Here is a 20,820-nt window from a genome sequence, read left to right as displayed (position 1 = left end):
AGTTCATGAGTTCGAGCCCCACGCTGTCAGCACAGAGCCCGCCTGGGATTCTCTCTCTCCATCTCTGCCTCTCCCCAACTTGTGCTGTCTCTGTCTCTCTCAAAATAAATAAATAAATAAACATTTAAAAAAAAAAAAAAACCCTAGGTAGACAATAAGTCTAATGAGAACAGAGACATGGTTTTTTAAGTTTGTTTAATTATTTTGAGAGGGCGCGCACACACACACACACACACACACACACATACATACACAAGGGTGGGGGAGACAGGCAGTCCAGAGAGAGAGGGAGAGAGAATCCCAAGTCGGCTCCCTCAGGGCTGTCAGCGCAGAGCCGTGTGCAGGGCTCAAATGCACAAACCCGTGAGCTCATGACCTGAGCTGAAATCAAGAGCTGGATGCTTAACCAAATAAGCCACCCAGGCACCCCTAGAGACATACTTTGAAAAATGAGTCCAGGATAAGCATCTGACTTTGGCCCAGGTCATAATCTCACAGTTCATGAGTTCGAGTCCCATATCAGGTGATCTCGAGCCGCGCTTCAGGTAAACATAAGTCCCACTTTGGGTGAGCCCCACTTCTCTCTCTCTCTCTCTCTCTCTCTGCCCCTCACTCACTTGCACCCTCTCTCTCTCTCTCTTAAAGAAAGAAAAATGAACCCAGAACCAGGAGCAACACTGCCTTTGCAAACCTCAGAGAGAAGTCAGCGGGAAGGGTAGATACAAAATCCTATACTCCCTGTATTTCACATAACAATCCCTTTCCGCCCTTCTACCTTCCAGGCTGTAAGTTTTCATGCTAAGACATAAAACACCATCTTGAAAACTACAGGCCCTCCTAACCACTGCCCCCCCCCAAAAAAAAAGTAACACAAAAAACCCAGCAATATCAGGAGAAAACGGCAACATTTCGCTGTGTCTTCGGAACAAGACCGCACATTTCGGCATCGTAAAACTGCCCTTAAATGTTATTTCTGATCAAGTAGACCCACAGAGCCAGAGACTGCTGCGTCCTATGAAAGTAACCTTCAATATGTCTAAAATCCGTACTTCTGATTGGTTGTCTCCTTTAATAATGTATTCCCCTAGTAATGATACTTAAGTTGACAACCCTGTTTTCTGAAAGGTGTATTTGTGGTTTTTAATTTTATTTTCCATTTGCGTCAGAGTCAAAGTAAGTAAAAGCTTCGCTGCTACCGGCTTCCTTATTTCAAAAGAAAAAGGAAAAAAAAAAAGAACTTTGAGAGCTCTGGCTCATTTAAATATAGGAGAAAAGGGAGTGACAGCGTGCCAGGTCGTTTAAAAATGAAAAGGGAAGACAGAGAGAATTTTCAACACTACGCTTTGATTCCTCAGGTTTCATCCTTCCGTGTTACACGTGCTCTCCCTGGAACATCTTCAAAGGCCATACTTACTGTAACTGCCAGGAGATTTTTCTTCGTACGTGAAATGAAGTTGCAATTCCTCCTCTGACATCTCACAGATGAACACTTTCAGCAGACAGCAAATAATAAACAAAGCGTTGTGTGTCTGCCAAATGAAGATGTGGCTACAAAGGAAAGACCAAACCACACGGGAATCAGCACTTCATCAGGAGCACGGGCACCATGCCGTTCATGATTTCTCGGCCGTTTTGCCCATTCCGTTTGTAATATAAACACAGCGTCCCTATCTTTTCATGGCTAGTGATATATTACTCTATGCCAATCCACTTCATGTTTCATGCTGTACATTTTACTTAGTGAGTCAACCTAACAAAAATATTTTCATTAGGTATGGCCGCTCTTTGTTCTTAACTTCGTACTTGTCCCACACGTGGGCAGGGCAAAGAAAAGCGAAAAAAAAAAATGTTTTTAAATATAGTAACATAAAGAGATTATATGCAAACACACGACCCAAATTTTAAATGGGGCACTGCCAGCAGCCCAGGACAATAGTCGCTATTTGTATTAGTAACCAGGAACTCAACAAGAAAAATTTAAATTAGATTCAATATAATTTGTTTGGAAGCAAAACTGGTTTTAAAAAATGCTTGAGGGCATCAAAGATTAACCTTCCAAGGCATCAAATATAAAATTTTAATATCTACATTAGCTATACTGGAATTCAAATAAAAATAAAATTATAATATCTAATCAGAACTTTCTTTCATCTACTAGGAAAGGAAGAAAGGAAACAGATGTGGAATGAAATACTCAAACTTAGTCATAATTTAAACTAGGTATGAACAGCAATAATAATGGGGGCGGGGAAACTATCTTTTTTAATAATAATTACATTGCTATTAACCTTCTTAAGGAATATATTTCTGAAGATTGTCTGAAATGCTGAAATCAAACAGATTCCAGAATTCATAACCTCACCACAATGACTTGGACAGTAAATTATAACCTCTCTTTTACTTTTTAATAATGAGAGTTCCTTTATAGCTTTCAAAAAGACCATAATCCATTTCCACCAAAAAATGAAAAATACTCATATTGCTAAATATAAAGAGAACATGATTTAATCAGCCAGCTTACTTCTGACATTCTGCCGAAAGTTTTAGTTCTTTGGTTCTAGAAAGGAAGACCTTAATTAGCGCACCAAGGTTTCCTGTTCGAGGATTGTTTACAACTGCAAGAGAAGATAAGGTTTTAAAAAGTTAAAATTAAAAACTGAAATCAAAGTGAACATATTAAAACACATAAAACCAAGCTGTCAAGCTGAAGTTGCTCACAGACAAACCTTATGACCAACTTCACATCTAATTAGGAAAATAAACAATGAGAGAAATTGCTGGTCTTAATTTTGAACAAAAAGTGATTTGCAAGGGGCATCTGGGTGGCTCAGTCAGTTAAGCGTCTGACTTAGGCTCAGGTCATGAACTCTCGGTCCATGAGTTCGAGCCCTGCATTGGGCTCTCTGCTGTCGGCGCAGAGCCTGCTTTGGATCCTCTGTCCCTCCCCCTTCTCCCCAACGTGCTTGCGCGCTCTCTCTCTCTGTCTCAAACGCAGATAAAAAACATTTTAGAAAATTTTTTAAAAAACGATTTGCAAACTGAAAATGATGGAAACAATAGGACAAAGTAGCCAATTCATATCAGAATTCAAAACTGTAAAGAAAAGAGAGAATAGTTGATACATACTCAATTTACAAACACACACACACACACACACACACAATTATTTCTCTTTAGAAAAGCAAATGTTAAAAAAAAAACTCAAAAAATGATTCCCAGTATACAGAATACAATCAACTGTAAAGGCAAAAACTCTGTTCGGATGATCGTAAATCATTCTAACGAAAAACAGACACATAAAGCACTATGGCCAGGGGGAGCTATTTTGATCAAATACAATTTTAAAGAATTTGCTCAAAAAGTTGTTTAAGTTCAAAGGGGGGCATTTCAACAAGTATAGCCCAAAGAATTGAGCGGATACAGTAATGAGAATCAGAAGACCTGGTTTCTAGATCCAAGGCTATAATTAACAGAATATTAAACCTCAGACAAATTACTTTTCTTCTCCAGCCTGTTTTCTCATCAAGCAACAGGAAACACACACTGACCAATATACAGTAAGTGCTCTACACATATCACCTCACCAAATCCTCAAAACCAACTACGGGATAAGCACCAATATCACCTCCATTTCACAGATCCTCACGTCTCTGTTGTTACCGCTCAAGGACACATCCTTGTCTGCTGGTTACAATCCCTGGCTCTAAGATGCTGTGCTACACCAACCCCTCTAATCAAGGAATCAGACTTAATGAAGATACAAAGCTCTATCAGGCTGCCCAGTAAGACACACGTGATGATTAATTTTACAAGTCAACTTAACTGAGCCACAGGATGCCCAGATATCCGGTTAAACTTATTTCTGGGTGTATCTGTGAGGGTGTCTCTGCATGTTAATTTTCAGCTGAGTAAAACAGCCTGGCCTCTCCAAAGTGGGCGCACATCATCCAACACATTAAGGGCATGAACGGGACCGATGTCGGAGGAAGACTGAATCCTCCTCTGGCTGACTGTTGAACTAAAACGTCAGCCTTCTGCCCTTGGACAGGGACTTACAACACTGGCTCTTACGGTTTTCAGGCCTTTGGACTTGAATGGGAATTCACACCATTGGTTTCACTGGGTCTGTGGACAACCTTAATACATCACAGAAGCACAGAAGTTAAGAACCCGTCAGAGCTAAAGAGTACTATGCTAAGTGAAGTAAGTCAGAGAAAGACAATTACCATCCGATTTCACACATCCTATGTGGAATTTAAGAAACAAATGAGCAAAGGGGGGGAAAAGAGAGAGAGAGGCAAACCAAGAAACCGGCTCTTAACTACAGAGAACAAACTGATGGTTACTGGCGGTGGGGGGGGGGGGGGGGGGGGGATAAGTGATGGGGATTAAAGAGGGCACTTGTGATACAGACAGGCTGAATCACTGTATTGTACGCCTGAAACTAATACTACACTGTACGTTATTTAAATACACTGTATGAATCTAAATACAAACTTAAAAAAAAAAAAACTCATCAGAAGGAAGAGACCATTTAGCCAAAAACTTTAATTTTATTGATGAAAAAGAGACCCAGAAAGGTTAAGTGTTGGGCCCAAAGTCAACAATGTTAGTGACAAATGTCCAGTCTTTTTGCTTTACGGTTTTCAAACTGTGAGATTCCAGAGTTCTGAATATTTGTTTCTCTTTCGAAATGTTATTTTTAACTATTTTGAAAAACAGAAATGCAAACGCTCAAACACACTGGCCTCTGCTGCCTGAAAAATTCATTCAAAAAAAATTTTTTTAATGTTTATTTTATTTTTAGAGAGAGAGAGAGAGAGAGACAGAGCACGAGCAGGAGAGGGGCACAGAGAGAGGGGGAGACAGAATCCGAAGCGGGCTCCAGGCTCTGAGCTGTCAGTACAGAGCCGGACAATAGACTTGAACCTACGAACCGTGAGATCATGACCTGAGCCGAAGTCAGTGCTTAACTGAGCCACACAGACGCCCCAGAAAAATTCAGACCTGACACTTATCTTTTGCTGCATCTCTATGAATATATTTGAACTTGTTGAAAATGTGTCAAAGATTTGAAAGAACGAAGTTCTCCAGAACTGTTAAAAATCCAGGTATGCACATACATGCATAAAAAAAAATCACACATGGGAATAAGTACACCATTACAGCATACCTGCTCGGTGCTCAATAACTGTCAAGTTAATTCAGGTCAACCTGCTGGGTAGCTGTTCTTGTCACAGCTTGAGTCAATGCAAGTTACAGTGTAACTTTCTCTCTGCGATAAAGCGTTGCGGCACCTTGCTATTCCAAGCGTGGTGCAGGGACTGGTGGCAACAGCGTTATGTGGGAGCCTGCCGGACACACAGAACCCCAGGGCCACCCCCCTGCACCTGCTGAAGTTAACAGCACTTCTCAAGGCTTAACGTGCCTTTAAATCACAAGGCACTCTTAAAGTTCCAGTTCTGATCTCACAGGTGTCGAGGGTGACCTGAGAGTCTACAACACTGTCTCCCAGGTGGTGCTCCTTGCCGCTGAACGGAGAACCCCACTGTGGGCAGCAAGGTGCGACACGTGCGGTAAGTCAGGGCGGGTTTTGTCCGGCTGTTATAATCAAGAATAGATATGTGATTAGATGTTAAATCTTGTCAGTTACACTTTGAAATAAAAATTTCCTGCTTCTCTTTCAAGCTTTGGGGCTTAATGAAAGAATATCCTGAGATTTCAGGATACACTGTGTAAAAACAAACAAAAAAAACCCCACAAAAACAAAAAGTTAATGTTTGCAAGTGCATCCCTGTGTGAATTATTGTTACCTAGCTACTGTAAACCGAAACAAAATACCGAAACAGGGGCACCTGGGTTGTTCAGTTGGTTAAGTGTCTGACTTCGGCTCAGGTCAGGATCTCACGGTTCGTGGGGTTCAAGCTCCACGTCGGGCTCTGTGCTGACAGCTCAGAGCCCGGACCCTGCTTCGGATTCTGTGTCTCCCTGTCTCTGTGCCCCTCCCCCGCTCACGCTCTCTCAAAAATGAATAAACGTTAAAAATAAATTTAAAATTAAAAAAAATACTGAAACAAAGAGGATATGACTACAAGCATTATTCAGAACCCCAGCTTCACAATCTTGTGTTCATTCAACAGGTCCTTTATTACTGAATGACTTCATAAGTAATTGTTTGAATTTATAAATGGTTAGCTATTTAAAAACGAACAACAACCAAAAAAAACAACACTGTGTTGTTGGGAACAGCAACCAGCTACTACCACTGTGGATACCTTTTCTTTTCATTCATTCATTCAGCATGTATTTATTGAGCTAATTCTACGTACGTACCCAGTACTCTTTCAGGTACTAAGGAGATACTCAGGACGCACAGTCTTTTTTTTATTTTTTTAACGTTTTTTTAATTTATTTTTGAGACAGAGAGAGACAGAGCATGAACGGGGGAGGGGCAGAGAGAGAGGGAGACACAGAATCAGAAGCAGGCTCCAGGCTCCGAGCCGTCAGCCCAGAGCCCGACGCGGGGCTCGAACTCATGGACCGCGAGATCGTGACCCGAGCTGAAGTCGGTCGCTTAACCGACTGAGCCACCCAGGCGCCCCACAGGACGCACAGTCTTAATGCAGCTGACATTCTAAAACATTTCAGTTTTTACACTACTCTTACACAAGATGCAGACGGGGAAATAGACTAATAAAACAAAGTACAAAGTACCAAAGTACAAAGTACTTTAATGGAATCAAAGTTAATTGGTAAAAATCAAATATGATGTTCAAGCTGAATAAGCTAGAGCAGGAACAGGGGATAACTGACAGGAAGGCAGAAAAGCATAACAGAATTAGACCACAGAGTCTGAGTAGGTTCGAATCCCAGCTGCACCACTGACTAGCTGTGACACCTGGCAACTTACTTTCAGCCCCCACCCCATGCTTCAGTTTCCTCAACTGTAAAATTAAATAACAATGGCACTTAAATTAAAAACTAACTCATTTCACTCTAGAGTTTGAACTTGTAGCAATCCGTTCATAGCTTTTGTGTAAAGAAGAGACTTCCCTATCTCTACAGGAGTTCAAGCAAAGTCTGAGTAACATTCAGGTAAAGGTATTATAAAGAAAATTTCCATCTGGGGTAAGAAAGTTGGACTTGCTTCCAGACCCTGAAACAACCTTTCCCAATATTTCACTAAAATACCCAAGTCCCCAATCCAATAAATATACAGAAGCTAGGACAGAGACAGGTTAGCAATCCATGGGGATGCACTCAACAAAATTTATATTGTGGGAAACTCTACTGCCCACTTTCTTCAATAAATAAATAAATAAATAACTAGGGAAAAAAAGAAGAGATAGACAATAGCAGAAGGAACCTAGCTATGAAAAGAATCATAAAAACGTATCAGCCAATAACAACTTATAGGCTCTATTTTGGTTCCTGAGTCACATAAACTAAGACAATCAGAAATTTGAACACTCAGTGGTTATTTTATAATGTTAAAAATGATTTTCTAGGGGTGCCTGGGTGGCTCATTCAGCTGAACATCTGACTTCAGCTCAGGTCATGATCTCACAGTCTGTGAGTCTGAGCCCTGCATCAGGCTCTGTGCTGACAGCTCAGAGCCTGGGGCCTGTTTCGGATTCTGTGTCTCCCTCTCTCTCTGCCCCTCCACTGCTCACACTCTGTCTCTCCCTCTCACTCAAAAATACATAAACATTAAAAAAAATGTTTTTAATTGCTTTCTAGTAAGATAGTGGTATTGTTTTCCTTAAAACAAAACAAAACAAAACAAAAAACTCCTCTTAGGGGACCTATGCCAAAATATTTATGGATGAAATGACATGCCTGAGGTTGGTGTCTAATATGCGAGGACGTGCTCTCTGTTTGTCAGCTTTTCTGTACATGTTTCATACTTCTGTGAATGGTTGAGAGAGAGATAGATGAAGCCTGCCCACTAGCTGAAAATGAGTGAAGTCAGAAGAGGAACTTATGGGAGTTTACTACATTATTTGGCCTGCATTTCTAGAAGCGTGAAACCTAAATATCAAACACCCTTGAAAATACACAACAAGACACAAGTTCACACAAATGCTAATTCCAGGCAGTCCTTCTCCCCACCAAAACAGAGAACACTTGAACTACAGAGTTTATAGAACCGATGAGTATTTACTTGGTAATCAATGGACGGTTAGCAAGGCTAACTACTTGAAAGTAACTTTAAGGACAAAATCTCCCCCCTCTGTCTACTCCAACAAGAAAACTTACGTTACTCATCCCACTTCCTACACTTCCCTCCTACTTCCTACACCAACTCTGAGGCTCCCCCTCCCTACCCCCGCTGAAAACAACTGGGGAGAAATAAACACGCCAGACACAGAGCAACATGCACTAGAGGGTACATGTACAAAAAATGTTGACCCAGATGTTCCTTCAGGGAATTTTATAATTCTCTCCAAAGCCAGGGAGTAAGGGTAAGAGAAGGTCCCATTTAAACCAAGCAAAACCTACACAAAATAAAACCTTCCTGGATTCTAAAGTTAGGTTAGAAAACAGCAGCAGCCTGCCTTCAAGCTTAAATAATAGCAGATTCAACAAGCACCTACAGGATCCACACAAGGAACAAGGTTAATAACAAGGTGTATTTACACCCTCTCTGACAGCAAACAACATACCTACATGGATACTCTCCATGTGTCTACCCTGCTTTAGTTTTCTGAAGAGACACAGCATGTGAAAGTAGGTCTGTTTATTTCTGGTCTGATTCCCCTAATGAGACAGAGCCATGAGGTCAGGAATCTAGGTCAGTCTTTTGCGCCAGAATATGGAATATATTATGCAATATATAGCACAGCATACAGAATAGAGCCTATAATATAGTAGGTGCTCAATAAACATTTGCTAGTTTCATGAATAAGGAAAAACAAAACAGTAACAACAGAGTAAGGAACAGGCTATGGTAAACCTTCAGAGGAAGAACTGAATCAAAACTATCAAACTAGGGGGCGCCTGGGTGACTCAGTCAGCTGAGTGTCCGAATTAGGCTCAGGTCATCATCTCATGGTTCACGAGTTCAAGTCCCACTTCAGGCTCTGTGCTGAAGCTCAGAGCCTGGAGCCTGCTTCGGATTCTGTGTCTCCCTCTCTCTCTCTGCTCCTCCCCCACTTGTGCTCAGTCTCTCTTAAAAACAAATAAACCTTAAAAAAATAAACTATCAAACAAATTTGAGTAACAAGCATCATCAGTGGAAGAAGAGAAAATCGACTATTTTTTTTTATGTTTATTTATTTTGAGAGAGAGACAGAGTGGGCAGGGGAATGGTAGGGGCAGGGAGAGGGAGGGAAGGGCAGAGAGAATCCCAAGCAGGCTCCACACTCAGCACAGAGTCCAACATGGGACTCAATCTCACGACCCTGAGATCATGACCTGAGCTGAAATCAAAAGTCACTTAACCAACTGAGCCACCCAGGTGCCCCTCAAACGTCTATTCAAAAAACAAAAGAAAGAAAGAAAGAAAGAAAGAAAGAAAGAAAGAAAGAAAGAAAGAAAGAAAGAAAGAAAGAAAGAAAGAAAGAAAGAAGGGACCCTGGGTGGCTCAGTTGGTTAGGCACCTGGCTTCAGTTAAGGTCATGATCTCGCGGTACGTGGGTTCGAGCCCCATGTCAGGCTCTGTGCTGACAGTTCAGGGACGGAAGCCTGCGTCAGATTCTGTGTCTCCCTCTCTCTCTGCCCCTCCCCTGCTTGTGCTCCCTCTCTGTCTCTCAAAAATAAATAAATGTTAAAAAACTTTATAAAAAAATTAAAAAGAAAGAAAGAAAGAAAGAAAGAACGAAAGGAAGGAAGGAAGGAAGGAAGGAAGGAAGGAAGGAAGGAAGGAAGGAAGGAAGAAGAAAAAAAAACCCAGAAAGCCCCTGGGAAAAATAAGTATAATGAAAAGAGAGTAGTCTGACATCCAGAAAAAACAAAGAATGATTAAAAACAAACTAAAAATGAAATAAAAGATGCACTAGAATCTTTACAAAACTGTAATGTATAGAAACACTGAATCAAAGACATAAAGGAGGAAACTCAAGAAAAGAAAGATGATGAAGAAAAAAGAAGATACAGGGACACCTGGGTGGCTCAGTCAGTTAAACTTCTGACTTCAAGTCAGGTCATGATCTCACAGTTTTTGAGTTTGAGCCCCACATTGGTTGAGCTCGAGCCCCACTTCAAGCTCCACACTGACAGTGCAGAGCATGTGTAGGATTCTCTCTCACCCTCTCTCTCTGCCCCTCACTCGCTTGTGCCCCCTCTCTCTCTGAAAAATAAATTAATTTGAAAAAGAAATTATAGGGGCGCCTGGGTGGCTCAGTCGGTTAAGCGTCCGACTTCGGCTCAGGTCATGATCTCACGGTCTGTGGGTTCGAGCCCTGCGTCGGGCTCTGTGCTGACAGCTCAGAGCCTGGAGCCTGCTTCAGATTCTGTATCTCCCTCTCTCTCTGACCCTCCCCCCATTCATGCTCTGTCTCTCTCTGTCTCAAAAATAAATAAACATTAACAAAAATTTTTTTAAAGAAATTATATTAATAAAATTATATTAATTATGATAAAATTACATTTAAAAAAAGGAAAATGAAAGATACAGAAAGCAAAAACAGTCCAAGCTGACTGTTAACAGGTGATCCTAAGTTGGGGGAGAAGAAACCCAAACACAAGGAAAATCAAAACCATAACTAAAGAAAACTTTGGAACTGAAAAGACTTTAATAAGCCAATAAAAAAAAAACCTCATCAAATTTCAGGCAAAATCAAAAAGAAAAAAGTATAATGAGAAACAATCATAATGGTTAATGAAAAAAGTGTAATAAACAAAGAAGCAAAAAAAAAAAAAAATTACGATCTTCAGACTTCCTCTCCAGTAACCACTTTCTTAAACCATATACAAAAATAAATTTGAAATGGATTAAAGACCTACATGTAAGACCTGAAACCATAAAACTCTTAAAAAATACATAGGCAGTAAATTTGGAATTCAGTCTTAGCAATATTTTTTGGATCTGTCTCCTCAGGCAAGGGCAACAAAAGCAAAAATAAACAAGTGGGACTACATCAAACTAAAAAGCTTCTGCACAGCAAAGGAAACCATGAACAAAATGAGAAGGCAACCTAATGAATGGCAGAAGAGATCTGCAAATGACATATTCCATAAGAAGTTAATATTCAAGGGGTGTCTGGCTGGCTCAGCTGGTGTACCACGTGACTCTTGACCTCAAGGTTGTAAGTTCGAGCCCCATGTTGGGTGTAGAGATTACTTGAAAATAAAATCTTTTTTTAAAAAAAAGTTCATATTCAAAATATGTAAAGAATTCATACAACTCAACACCAAAAAATCCCACATCTGATTAAAAAATAGGCTGAGGGGGGCACCTGGGTGGCTCAGTCGCTTAAGTGTTTGACTTCGGCTCGGGCCATGACCTCACGATTCATGAGTTTGAGCCCCACATCGGGCTCTGTGCTGACAGCTCAGAGCCTGGAGCCTGTTTCAGATTCTGTGTCTCCCTCTCTCTCTGGCCCTCCCCTGCTCACACTGTCTCTCTCCCTCTCAAAAATAAACAAACATTAAAAAAAATTAAAGAAAAATAGGCTGAGGACTTGAACAGACATTTTCCCAAAGAAGACATACAGATGGCCAACAGACACATGAGAGGATGCTCAGTATCACTCATCATCAGGGAAATGCAAATCCAAACGACAATCAGGTATCACCTCACACCTTTCAGAGTGACTAAAATCAAAAAGACAAGAAATAACAAGTGTGGGTGAAGATGGGGAGAAACGGGAACCCTCTTGCACTGTTGGTGGGAATGCAAACTGGGGCAGGCACTGTGGAAAACAGTATGGAGGTTCCTCAATAGATGAAAAATAGAACTACCCTATGACGCAACTCTTTCTAGCCTTTATCTGAAGAAAATGAAAACACTAACTTCAAGAGACCTACGTGGCCCCAGGCTCACGGCAGCATCATCTACAATAGTGAAGGCATGGAAACAACCCAGGTGTCCGTCGATAGATGAATGGATAAAGTAGAGGTGGTATATACATACAAGGGAATATTACTCCACCATAAGTAAGAATGAAGTCTTGCCATTGGTGGCAACATGGATAGACCCAGAGGGTACTGTGCTAAGTGAAAAGTCTGAGAAACACCAATACTGTGTTATTTCACTTATATGTGGAATCAAAAAAAAAAAAAGAAAAAGAAAAAAGAAAAAACAAACAAAACAGACTCATAAATATAGAGAACAAAGTGGTAGCTGACAGGTGGGGTGGGGGGTGGAATGGGTGAAACAGGTAAAGGGGATTAAGACGTACAAACTTCCAATTATAAAAGAAGTCGCAGAGATGATCAAGTCCAGCATAAGAAATACAGTCAGTAATACTATTATGACTGTGTATGATGACAGATGGTAACTAGACTTATTACGATGAGCATTTTGTAATATATACAAATGTCAAATCAAGATCAAATCACTATGTTATACACCTGAAGCCAATGTAACACTGTCCAACTATTCCTCAATTAAACACCAAACAAAACAAGCTAAAACAGTCCGTGGTTTAGGAGAGTCCATTACCACCATTGCAAGTGAGCAAGCACGTGTCTTACTGCTCTTGACCAAATGGTACCTTCTAGCAGCCCCAATGAGCACCATGAACAGGAGTAAATATTACTAAATATAATCATCCAGAATATATCACTTCATTAATTTAATTCATATTACACTACCAAAACTTGTAACAGAAATTTTTAAATAAATGCCACCCATACACACACACACACACACACACACACACACACTCACTCACTCACTCACTCACTCACTTATTTTGCCCCTTACCTAAAGACCTGCAGACTGAAACAGTTGCTTCCTCCAAGAGCTTCAGCTCGGTGCTGGAGGGAGAGAAGAAAAGGTAATTAATAACTACAATGCTAAATAGGTACACACTGACCAGTTAAAGGAATAAATAAAATAAAGAGGAGAAAAACAATTTAGAAGGAAAATAGGATGTACCATGATAAACAATAAAATCACAAATTTTATTGGGTGGCTCAGTTGGTTAAATATCTGACTCCAGCTCAGGTCATGATCTCATTTTGTGGGTTCAAGCCCCAAGTCGGGCTCTATGCTGACAGCTCAGAGCCTGGAGCCTGCTTCAGATTCTGTGTCTCCCTCTCTCTCTGCCCCTCCCCCGCTTGCACTTGGTCTCTCAAAATAAATAAAAACATTAAAAAAAAAACAATAAAAAGACAAAATGAAGTTTAGCTTCTGTTTTCGACATAATTAGAAAATGTACTCGGAGAGTACCAATCATGGGGTTAGAGTTATTTGAAAAAAATGCCATTATTTTTAGGAGAAACATGAAGTCTCATGATACCTGCAATACCTTTAAATAGATCAACAACAAATAAAGGAAGAAACAAGGCAAGAGAAGCACGAGAACACATACATAAGCTTCAATAATATATAAACAAAGAAAAACAGAAACACACAGAGATAGATATGACACAGAGACAGGAGGCACAGACAGAAACAGACATAAAACTCGGAAAAAAACACAGGGGAAAGTTTTACGACACTGGATTAGGCAATGATTTCTTGGATATGACACCAAAAACACAGACATTAAAAGAAAAAAATATGTAAGTTTGACTTTATCAAAATGAAAAGCTTTTGCGTATCAAAGGATACTATCTCAGGGTGAAAAGCCAACACAGCAGAATGGGAGAAAATGTTTGCAAATCATCTATCTGATAAGAGACTGATACCCAGAATATACCAAAACAAAAACAAAAACCTCTGACTCAACAAAAAACCAAACAACTCAATTTAAAAATGGGCAAAAATTTAAAGAGACATTTCTCCAAAGAAGACATACAAAAGGCAATAGGTATATAAAAACATGTGCAAAAACACGATTCATCAGGGAAATGCAAATCAAAACCACAATGAGATACTGCTTTCACACCTATTAAAATGGCTATTTAAAAAAAAAAAAGGAGAGAGAGAAGGGAAGTGTCGGAGGAGATATAGAGAAATGGGGACCTTCGTGCATTATGTAAAATGGTGCTGGTGCTTTGAAACAGAGTATGGCAATTCAGCAAAAAGTTAAATATAAAATTACTGTGTGATCCAGCAATTCCATTTCTGGGTATACAAATACCCAAAAAGGACTGAAAGCAGGGACTCAACCTGATATCTGTACATCACATTCACCATCACTCATAACAGCCAAAAGTAGAAACAATCAAAATGTCCATCAATGGGTGAATCACGGTACAAAATGTGGTACATTCATACAGTGTAACATCATTCAGCCTTAAAAAGGAAAGAAATTCTAACACGTGCTACAACACAGATGAACCTTGAAGACATTACGCTGAGTGACACAAACCAGCCACAAAAAAAGAAATACTGTATGATTCCACTTATAGAAGGCCCCTGGAGTAGTTAGATTCAGAGAGACAGAAAGAACGGCAGTTAGTGGAGTTGAAGGCGGGGGAATGGGGAGTTAGTGTTTAATGAGTCGGGTTTCAATCTGGGAAGATGAAAAGTTCTGGAGACAGATGGTGGGTCAAACAACAATGCGAGTGTATTTAATGTCATAGAAGCATACATTTAAAAATGGTTAAGGTGATCAATTTTATGTTGTGTTTTGCCACAATTGAAAAAAAAAAAAAAGTGCATTCCAATTCCAGCTCAACTACTTACCAGCTACGTGACTTTGGACTAATTTCTTAACCCTTTATGTCTTAGTTTCCTTCTATATAAAACAGAGATGATAAATAATTGTACCTGCTCCAAAAGACGGCGTTATCATTAAATTACATAACATGTTGTGAAGTGCTTGGAACAGTATCTGGCACAGAGTAAAACCTAATAAATGATCGTTACTTTTGATTCCAAAATGTAGTGGGTTCCTCCCTCCCCCGGTTAATTAAAATAATGCTTTATGTTATATTTTTCAAAGCACTTTAAAATGTATTAGTACATTTAAATCCCATGACAACCTCTTCTTTTTTTTTTTTTTTTTAAATATTTATTTCGAGAGCATGAGAGGGAGTGAGTGGGGAAGGGGCGGAGAGAGAGAGGGAGAGAAAGAATCCCAAGCAGGCTACACGCTGTCAGCACAGAGCCTGACATAGGGCTCAATCTCAGGGACCGTGAGATCCTGACCTGAGCCGAAATCCAGAGTCGGTCGTTTAACCCGCTGAGCCACCCAGGCGCCCCATGACAACCTCTTCTGATACGCAGAAGCTATAAACCCTCTTTTTATGTACACATAGATATATACGAAATGTATTATTAAGACTGATTTCGGGGCGCCTGGGTGGCGCAGTCGGTTAAGCGTCCGACTTCAGCCAGGTCACGATCTCGCGGTCCGTGAGTTCAAGCCCCGCGTCAGGCTCTGGGCTGATGGCTCGGAGCCTGGAGCCTGTTTCCGATTCTGTGTCTCCCTCTCTCTCTCTGCCCCTCCCCCGTTCATGCTCTGTCTCTCTCTGTCCCAAAAATAAATAAAAAATGTTGAAAAAAAAATTAAAAAAAAAAAAAGACTGATTTCGCCTGCTTCACTTCTCTAATGTGGCTGTTGGAAAACTTTAAATGACCTGTGTCTCACCTTGTATTTGCAGGAGAGCTGCTCCGGAACCTGTCTCCTGACAACGGAAGGCAGTGTCGTGTCTAAGAATTATAAGTATTATACACACACACAAAGCTGGAACCCACTTGCTACTTCAGCGAACAGGCCATTACCTTAAGATTCTCAAGTTATAGGGGCGCCTGGGTGGCTCGGTCGGTTGGGCGTCCGACTTTGGCTCAGGTCATGATCTCACGGCTCATGGGTTTGAGCCCCATGTCAGGCTCTGTGCTGACAGCTCGGAGCCTGGAGCCTGCTTCGGATTCTGTGCCTCCCTCTCTCTCTCTCTGCGCCCCCCACCCCCCGCCTTCACTCACGACCTCCCTACCTCCACTCATGCTCTCTTTCTCCAAAAACTAAATAAACATTAAAAAAAATATTTTTTTAAAGAATCTCAAGTTATACTCACATTCAAAAAGATAAATATCTTGTCAAAGTTAAATCTCTAAGTTTCTCATTGAAGTTTTTTTTAGCCAAAATAACCTAGAAATAATGCTATAATAAAGCATTTGTGGGTCTCTGGGCTTTATCACTGTATTTTTATTCACAAAAATAGTTTTAGGGTCTGCCCACCTCACAGTGTCTGTCAGCCTGATGTCCCCATCCCTTTCTTCCATCTTCCCCCCTACCCCCAGGGGTGAGGAGAGCCAGACAGGCTTGTTCAGCAAGACCCCACTCCCTGGCCACTGCTGACTCAATCAGAGACAGACATTTGAAATGTCTGGGGAATTTGGAACTGGAACGGAAAGAAAGGTTTTCCATACAACTAGAATATGGCTGCAAAGCTGAGAGTTATGGGAAACCATCCTCTATGCACTGAGAAGCAGAGAAAGCAAGTTAGTAAGAAAATAGAGAAAATGAATAAAAGAGATTTGAGGAAAGAAGCAGAGATGAACAGAGCAATTAAAGGATTCCTGCTGGCCTTCCAATTCTTGGGGCCAGCTCTTCCCAAAGCCTGTCTGGGTTCTTGATCTTGGATTCAATGAGACATCCCTGTCTCTTCATCACATATGCCCCTCTTTCTGCCATATGCCAAATCAAATTGATTCTTGTTAATAACCAAAAGAGTTCTTATTAATAAATCACTGTGGTCAGATTTAATAATATACACTTGTTGGCAAGTAGTAGAAACTATGAATTACTCAGTTTATTGGTTACTCAGGCAAAAAAATAAAAGTAAAGAGGTATAAATGCAAAAGACTGTAAATAGCTTTATGAGGTTAATAACTAGACCACACGCATAAAATCTGTTTTGGTGGTGTTTCGACTTTCCTCAGTCAATAACACTCTCTTAAAACTGGATGGAACCAAGAACTTCAATTATATACATGTGGCTACAGCCTTCAAGACCTTCTAAGCTTGTTCATTCAGCAAACACTGCCTGGGCGCTCAGGACATGCTGGGTTCCGTGAAAGATGCTGTCTCAGCCCCCAGGTTACACGGAGGAATAAAGAAGCAGCTAGACTATTTGGTGGGGTGGGGGGTTGGGGGGGAAACACCAAGATCAAGCCCAGCCCTGTATGTAAGGTCCTAAGAGGTGCACCCAACCTACCCTAGGAGCGGTCAAGGAAGGCATCCTGGAGGAAGTAACCGCAAGAGAACTCAGTCTGGCAGACATCAGGAGAGGGCTTTCCAGACACAACTGACAGCGCATGCAAATCATCACAGAGTGCCTGGCACGTTCTGGAAAGCAGAGGTTCGTCTACACTGGAGAATGGCAAACTACAAGACTAGAAAAGTAGATACTAGATGGCTGGAGCATAGAGTTCAGTTCTTTAACCTGTTCTCAACAGAAGGGTATTGGATGTTCCCAAAACTGGGTTCTGATTTTATTTTTAATACAATATTAGCCTGAAAAAAGGATCAATTCAACATCTGTTAGCGAGGCTGGTTTGGACATCACTTCCTCCGGGAAATCTTTGATCGTCTAAGACCAGGTGAGAAGCCTGGTTTCAGCCCCCAAAGCACCCACTTACAAAACCGAGTACTCGGTAGCAACACTGCCCAATTCTTTGTCTGTGCCCCGCTCCACTCCAGGATTGTGGACTCCTTGCTCATCACGGCGTTCCCAGCCAGGTACAAAGCAGGCACATAATAAAAATGTACTGAGTGAATGAATGCCATCGTCAGATACTTCATCAGAGGACAAAATTAATTACTTCCCCTTGTTCCTCAAGAAACACTTCACACTCTCCAGCCCTCAAGGCAAGGCCTGCCCCGAAGTTTAAATTTTATTGAACTATTTTTAAATACTTATTTAATTCCAGGTGTGGCAAAATGTATCCTTTCGAAGCAGTCTGATTTCTTGGATGAAGAGATAAGAAAAGCTGGGAATTACCCCACCCCCACATCTCTTGGAAAGCTCCCTCTGGTGGTTAAGCCAGCCAGCACCTGCCATCCTGTGATCAGGCCCATCAGGCCTGGGTCCCCCCCCCACACGGAACGACCTGGAAGAGTCCCGTTTCACTGCCACCACCTCAACAATCGCCACCTCGGGTCGGAAGCGTCTCCAGCGCCCAGAGTATGAGCAACAAGAGAAGAGGGAACGTGTCTCATTCACCCGCCGCGCCTGGTGCCGTGGTTCGGCCGGAACACTTGAGTAATGACCTAGTAAATCAAAGATCCAGAGCTCTGTTGTAGTGCACACGCTGTGGTCTCCGCACCCTGAAGCGTTACTTTCTTCCGCAAAGAAAACCAGCCAGGCACACCCCTGCCAAAAGCAACACACCGACTGTCCTACTAGAATCCCCCGTCCTCTCATCCCTCCACCCTCCCCATTTTCTAAACTTCTTGGAACATTTTAGGAATGATCTTCTTTCTCACTTGCTAGATTCAGAGCCAAAATGAGGTGGTAAGCAACGGGGGTGGCTGGTAACTGTTGCTGTGCGTTATAGGCATCGATGCACAGGGCTGTTTTAGTTAAACAAATGAACTCAGATGTTCTGGCACCAGGCAACTGACAAATCATCATTTGCAGTAAATAAAAGTAAAACGGTGCTGCAAAACATGCCGATGTTTCCAAGACAATTACAATTAGAAACTGAATGTCGTTTCTGAAGGCAAATTTGGGGCACTGGGAGCGTGCAAAAAGGGGGCGAAAGGGCAGCAAATACTTACACCAGTACAGGTTCAATACATTAGTACCACACAGAGTATCTTAAACTCCACAACGCCCAGGTCGATATTTTCAATGTCAATGACAGGAGATTAAGGAGAAATACTTAACACCAGTCATCAAACTTTCGCTAAATGAAGTAAACTCTAGACAAACAACCATATGGATCCGATGATCAAGTGCGGCTCTGTCTGCAGCCATCCTTCTATGTGATAAGGTATCACACTCCTCATGCTTGGGGCTGGGCCACTACTCCAGCAGCAACACGTGGGAGCCACGGGAGTCCCCAGGTTGCCGGTGACACGCTAAACAATGAGGCCTAAGGCCGTGGAGAGACAGTCCCAAGAATTACACTCACGCATCACAAGAAAATGTGAAACTGCTCCAGGGATTTTCCCAGTTTTAAGAACCTTCACTGGACTTCGCTGAAGATAATTCAGCAATGAAGCACTTCCTAAAATTTTCACAACCACAGGCAAGTTCTTAAACATTACAACTGCCCTTTCTGCTCCCTTTCTTCCTTCCTTTGATTCTCACGAAGAGAATTTCCCTAAAGAGAACCCTTACCGACTTCAACCTCACACTGTCCACACGCTTGTGGGAGAGCTTCTGAGACAAAATTCCCCAGTGAGTACCGGTAACACAGCTCAATGACTGCCAAGTTACGTCTCAGATCACCCACACGCTCTATGCCGCCTCTGCGGAATGTACTAACATACAGCAAAACCAAGTGAAATAGCTACGAAGTGTAGGCAGCACCGAAGAGTGGCACGGCAGAGAAGAAGACTGAAGAACCTCCACGTCGCGTTAGGGAGTTTGGATTTCATCCTGAATTCAATGGGAAGCTACTGAGCACAGAATCAAAAACACAGCGAACTCTTAGAGCAGCAGCCAAGGTAGCCAAGTGTACAACAGTGAAATGTCTGGCCTTGACTACAACCATCTTGAGATTTTTAGACAAAAAAAAAAAAAAGAATAACACTAATGCCTCTGGTGACGCGTGTGAAGCCTAATCGTGCACTTACAACAACACTGCAATTAGCCAATGAGACCAAGTGTTGGGCCAGCAAATGTAGATAAATCACTAGCTTAACTGTGACTAAAGGAGAACACAGTCAAGTGCATAACGCTTAAAAATTTTAGTTTAATTCTGCTAAAACGATACACCAAATTGGAGCGCTGGGAAGGAACACCAACAGGAATAACACAGAAGGCCTCTGTCGCCACTAGATTCACAGGCCGGTCATTTTCAATACTTTTGCATCAGGTATACCACCTCTCAACTTAAGTGTTCCCATCAATTACCAAACTCACACACACCGGATTCGAATTTCCAATCATGTGGCCTGTTAATGAAAGCAATGTACATGCATAATGGGAAGAGTACATATTTTGAAGCCACGTATTTAAGTGCCAGCTTCCTTGTTTCCTATTGGTATAAGCTTATACCAAAGTCACTTGGTATATATATGCAATATCAAAGTTACTTTGAGAGAGTCTTGGTTTCCTCGTCTGTAGAACAGAGAGAAAGATACCACCATCTCGCAGGATAGTTGTAAGGAATAAATGGCAAGGTATGGCAAGTGCTCAGCACAGAGCTCAATGGAAGTCTCCTAACCCACCATGACAACAAAACCATGTGTATTAAAATATCAAATTTGCATATATTATTCTTTACCACGCCTTACAAGTAATTTGCCAGTCTTCCCCGCCATGGCACAGAAGGGAAGTATAAAACAAAATTCAGCAATTTCTGAAGTAGTTTTATACTTTTTGTGTCAAACAAGGGTAGGTGATTGGCTTTGATTTTATTTACATTAGTGTTCTACCATAGAAGAACAACCCCAGTGGAGTGCCAAGGAAATCAACAGTCCTTATTCACCTAGGAAACTTCTCAGTCAATATTAAGCAACTTCTAATAAGTGGCAGAACAGGCTTACCTAGGTAGTTTTTCTTTTTTTCTTAACATTTATTTATTTTTGAGAGAGAGAGAGAGAGAGAGGAAGGGAGGGAGGGAGAGGGAGGGAGAGGGAGAGA

General features: G+C 41.4%; 1 protein-coding gene across 8 annotated transcripts in view; it reads right to left on the bottom strand.

Moving 5' to 3' along the window:
- The window catches only part of DYM (dymeclin), a 357,662-nt gene that overhangs the window by 285,815 nt on the left and 51,027 nt on the right, over positions 1 to 20,820 (bottom strand). For 5 of the 8 annotated variants that reach the window (XM_058692153.1, XM_058692154.1, XM_058692152.1 and 2 more), the window contains 3 exons: positions 12,872 to 12,924; positions 2,522 to 2,615; positions 1,415 to 1,548 (listed from right to left, as the gene is read on the bottom strand). In XM_058692153.1, the coding sequence (XP_058548136.1) occupies positions 1,415 to 1,548; positions 2,522 to 2,615; positions 12,872 to 12,924 (281 nt within the window). The remainder of the gene's footprint in view (positions 1 to 1,414; positions 1,549 to 2,521; positions 2,616 to 12,871; positions 12,925 to 20,820) is intronic. The other 3 variants (XM_058692159.1, XM_058692157.1, XM_058692158.1) reach the window with 2 other exon arrangements.

This window comes from Neofelis nebulosa, chromosome 11 (assembly GCF_028018385.1).
Source record: "Neofelis nebulosa isolate mNeoNeb1 chromosome 11, mNeoNeb1.pri, whole genome shotgun sequence".
Classification (NCBI taxonomy): domain Eukaryota; kingdom Metazoa; phylum Chordata; class Mammalia; order Carnivora; family Felidae; genus Neofelis; species Neofelis nebulosa.
Note: the sequence above shows the minus strand (reverse complement) of the source record. Positions and strands in the feature narration are given on the sequence as shown.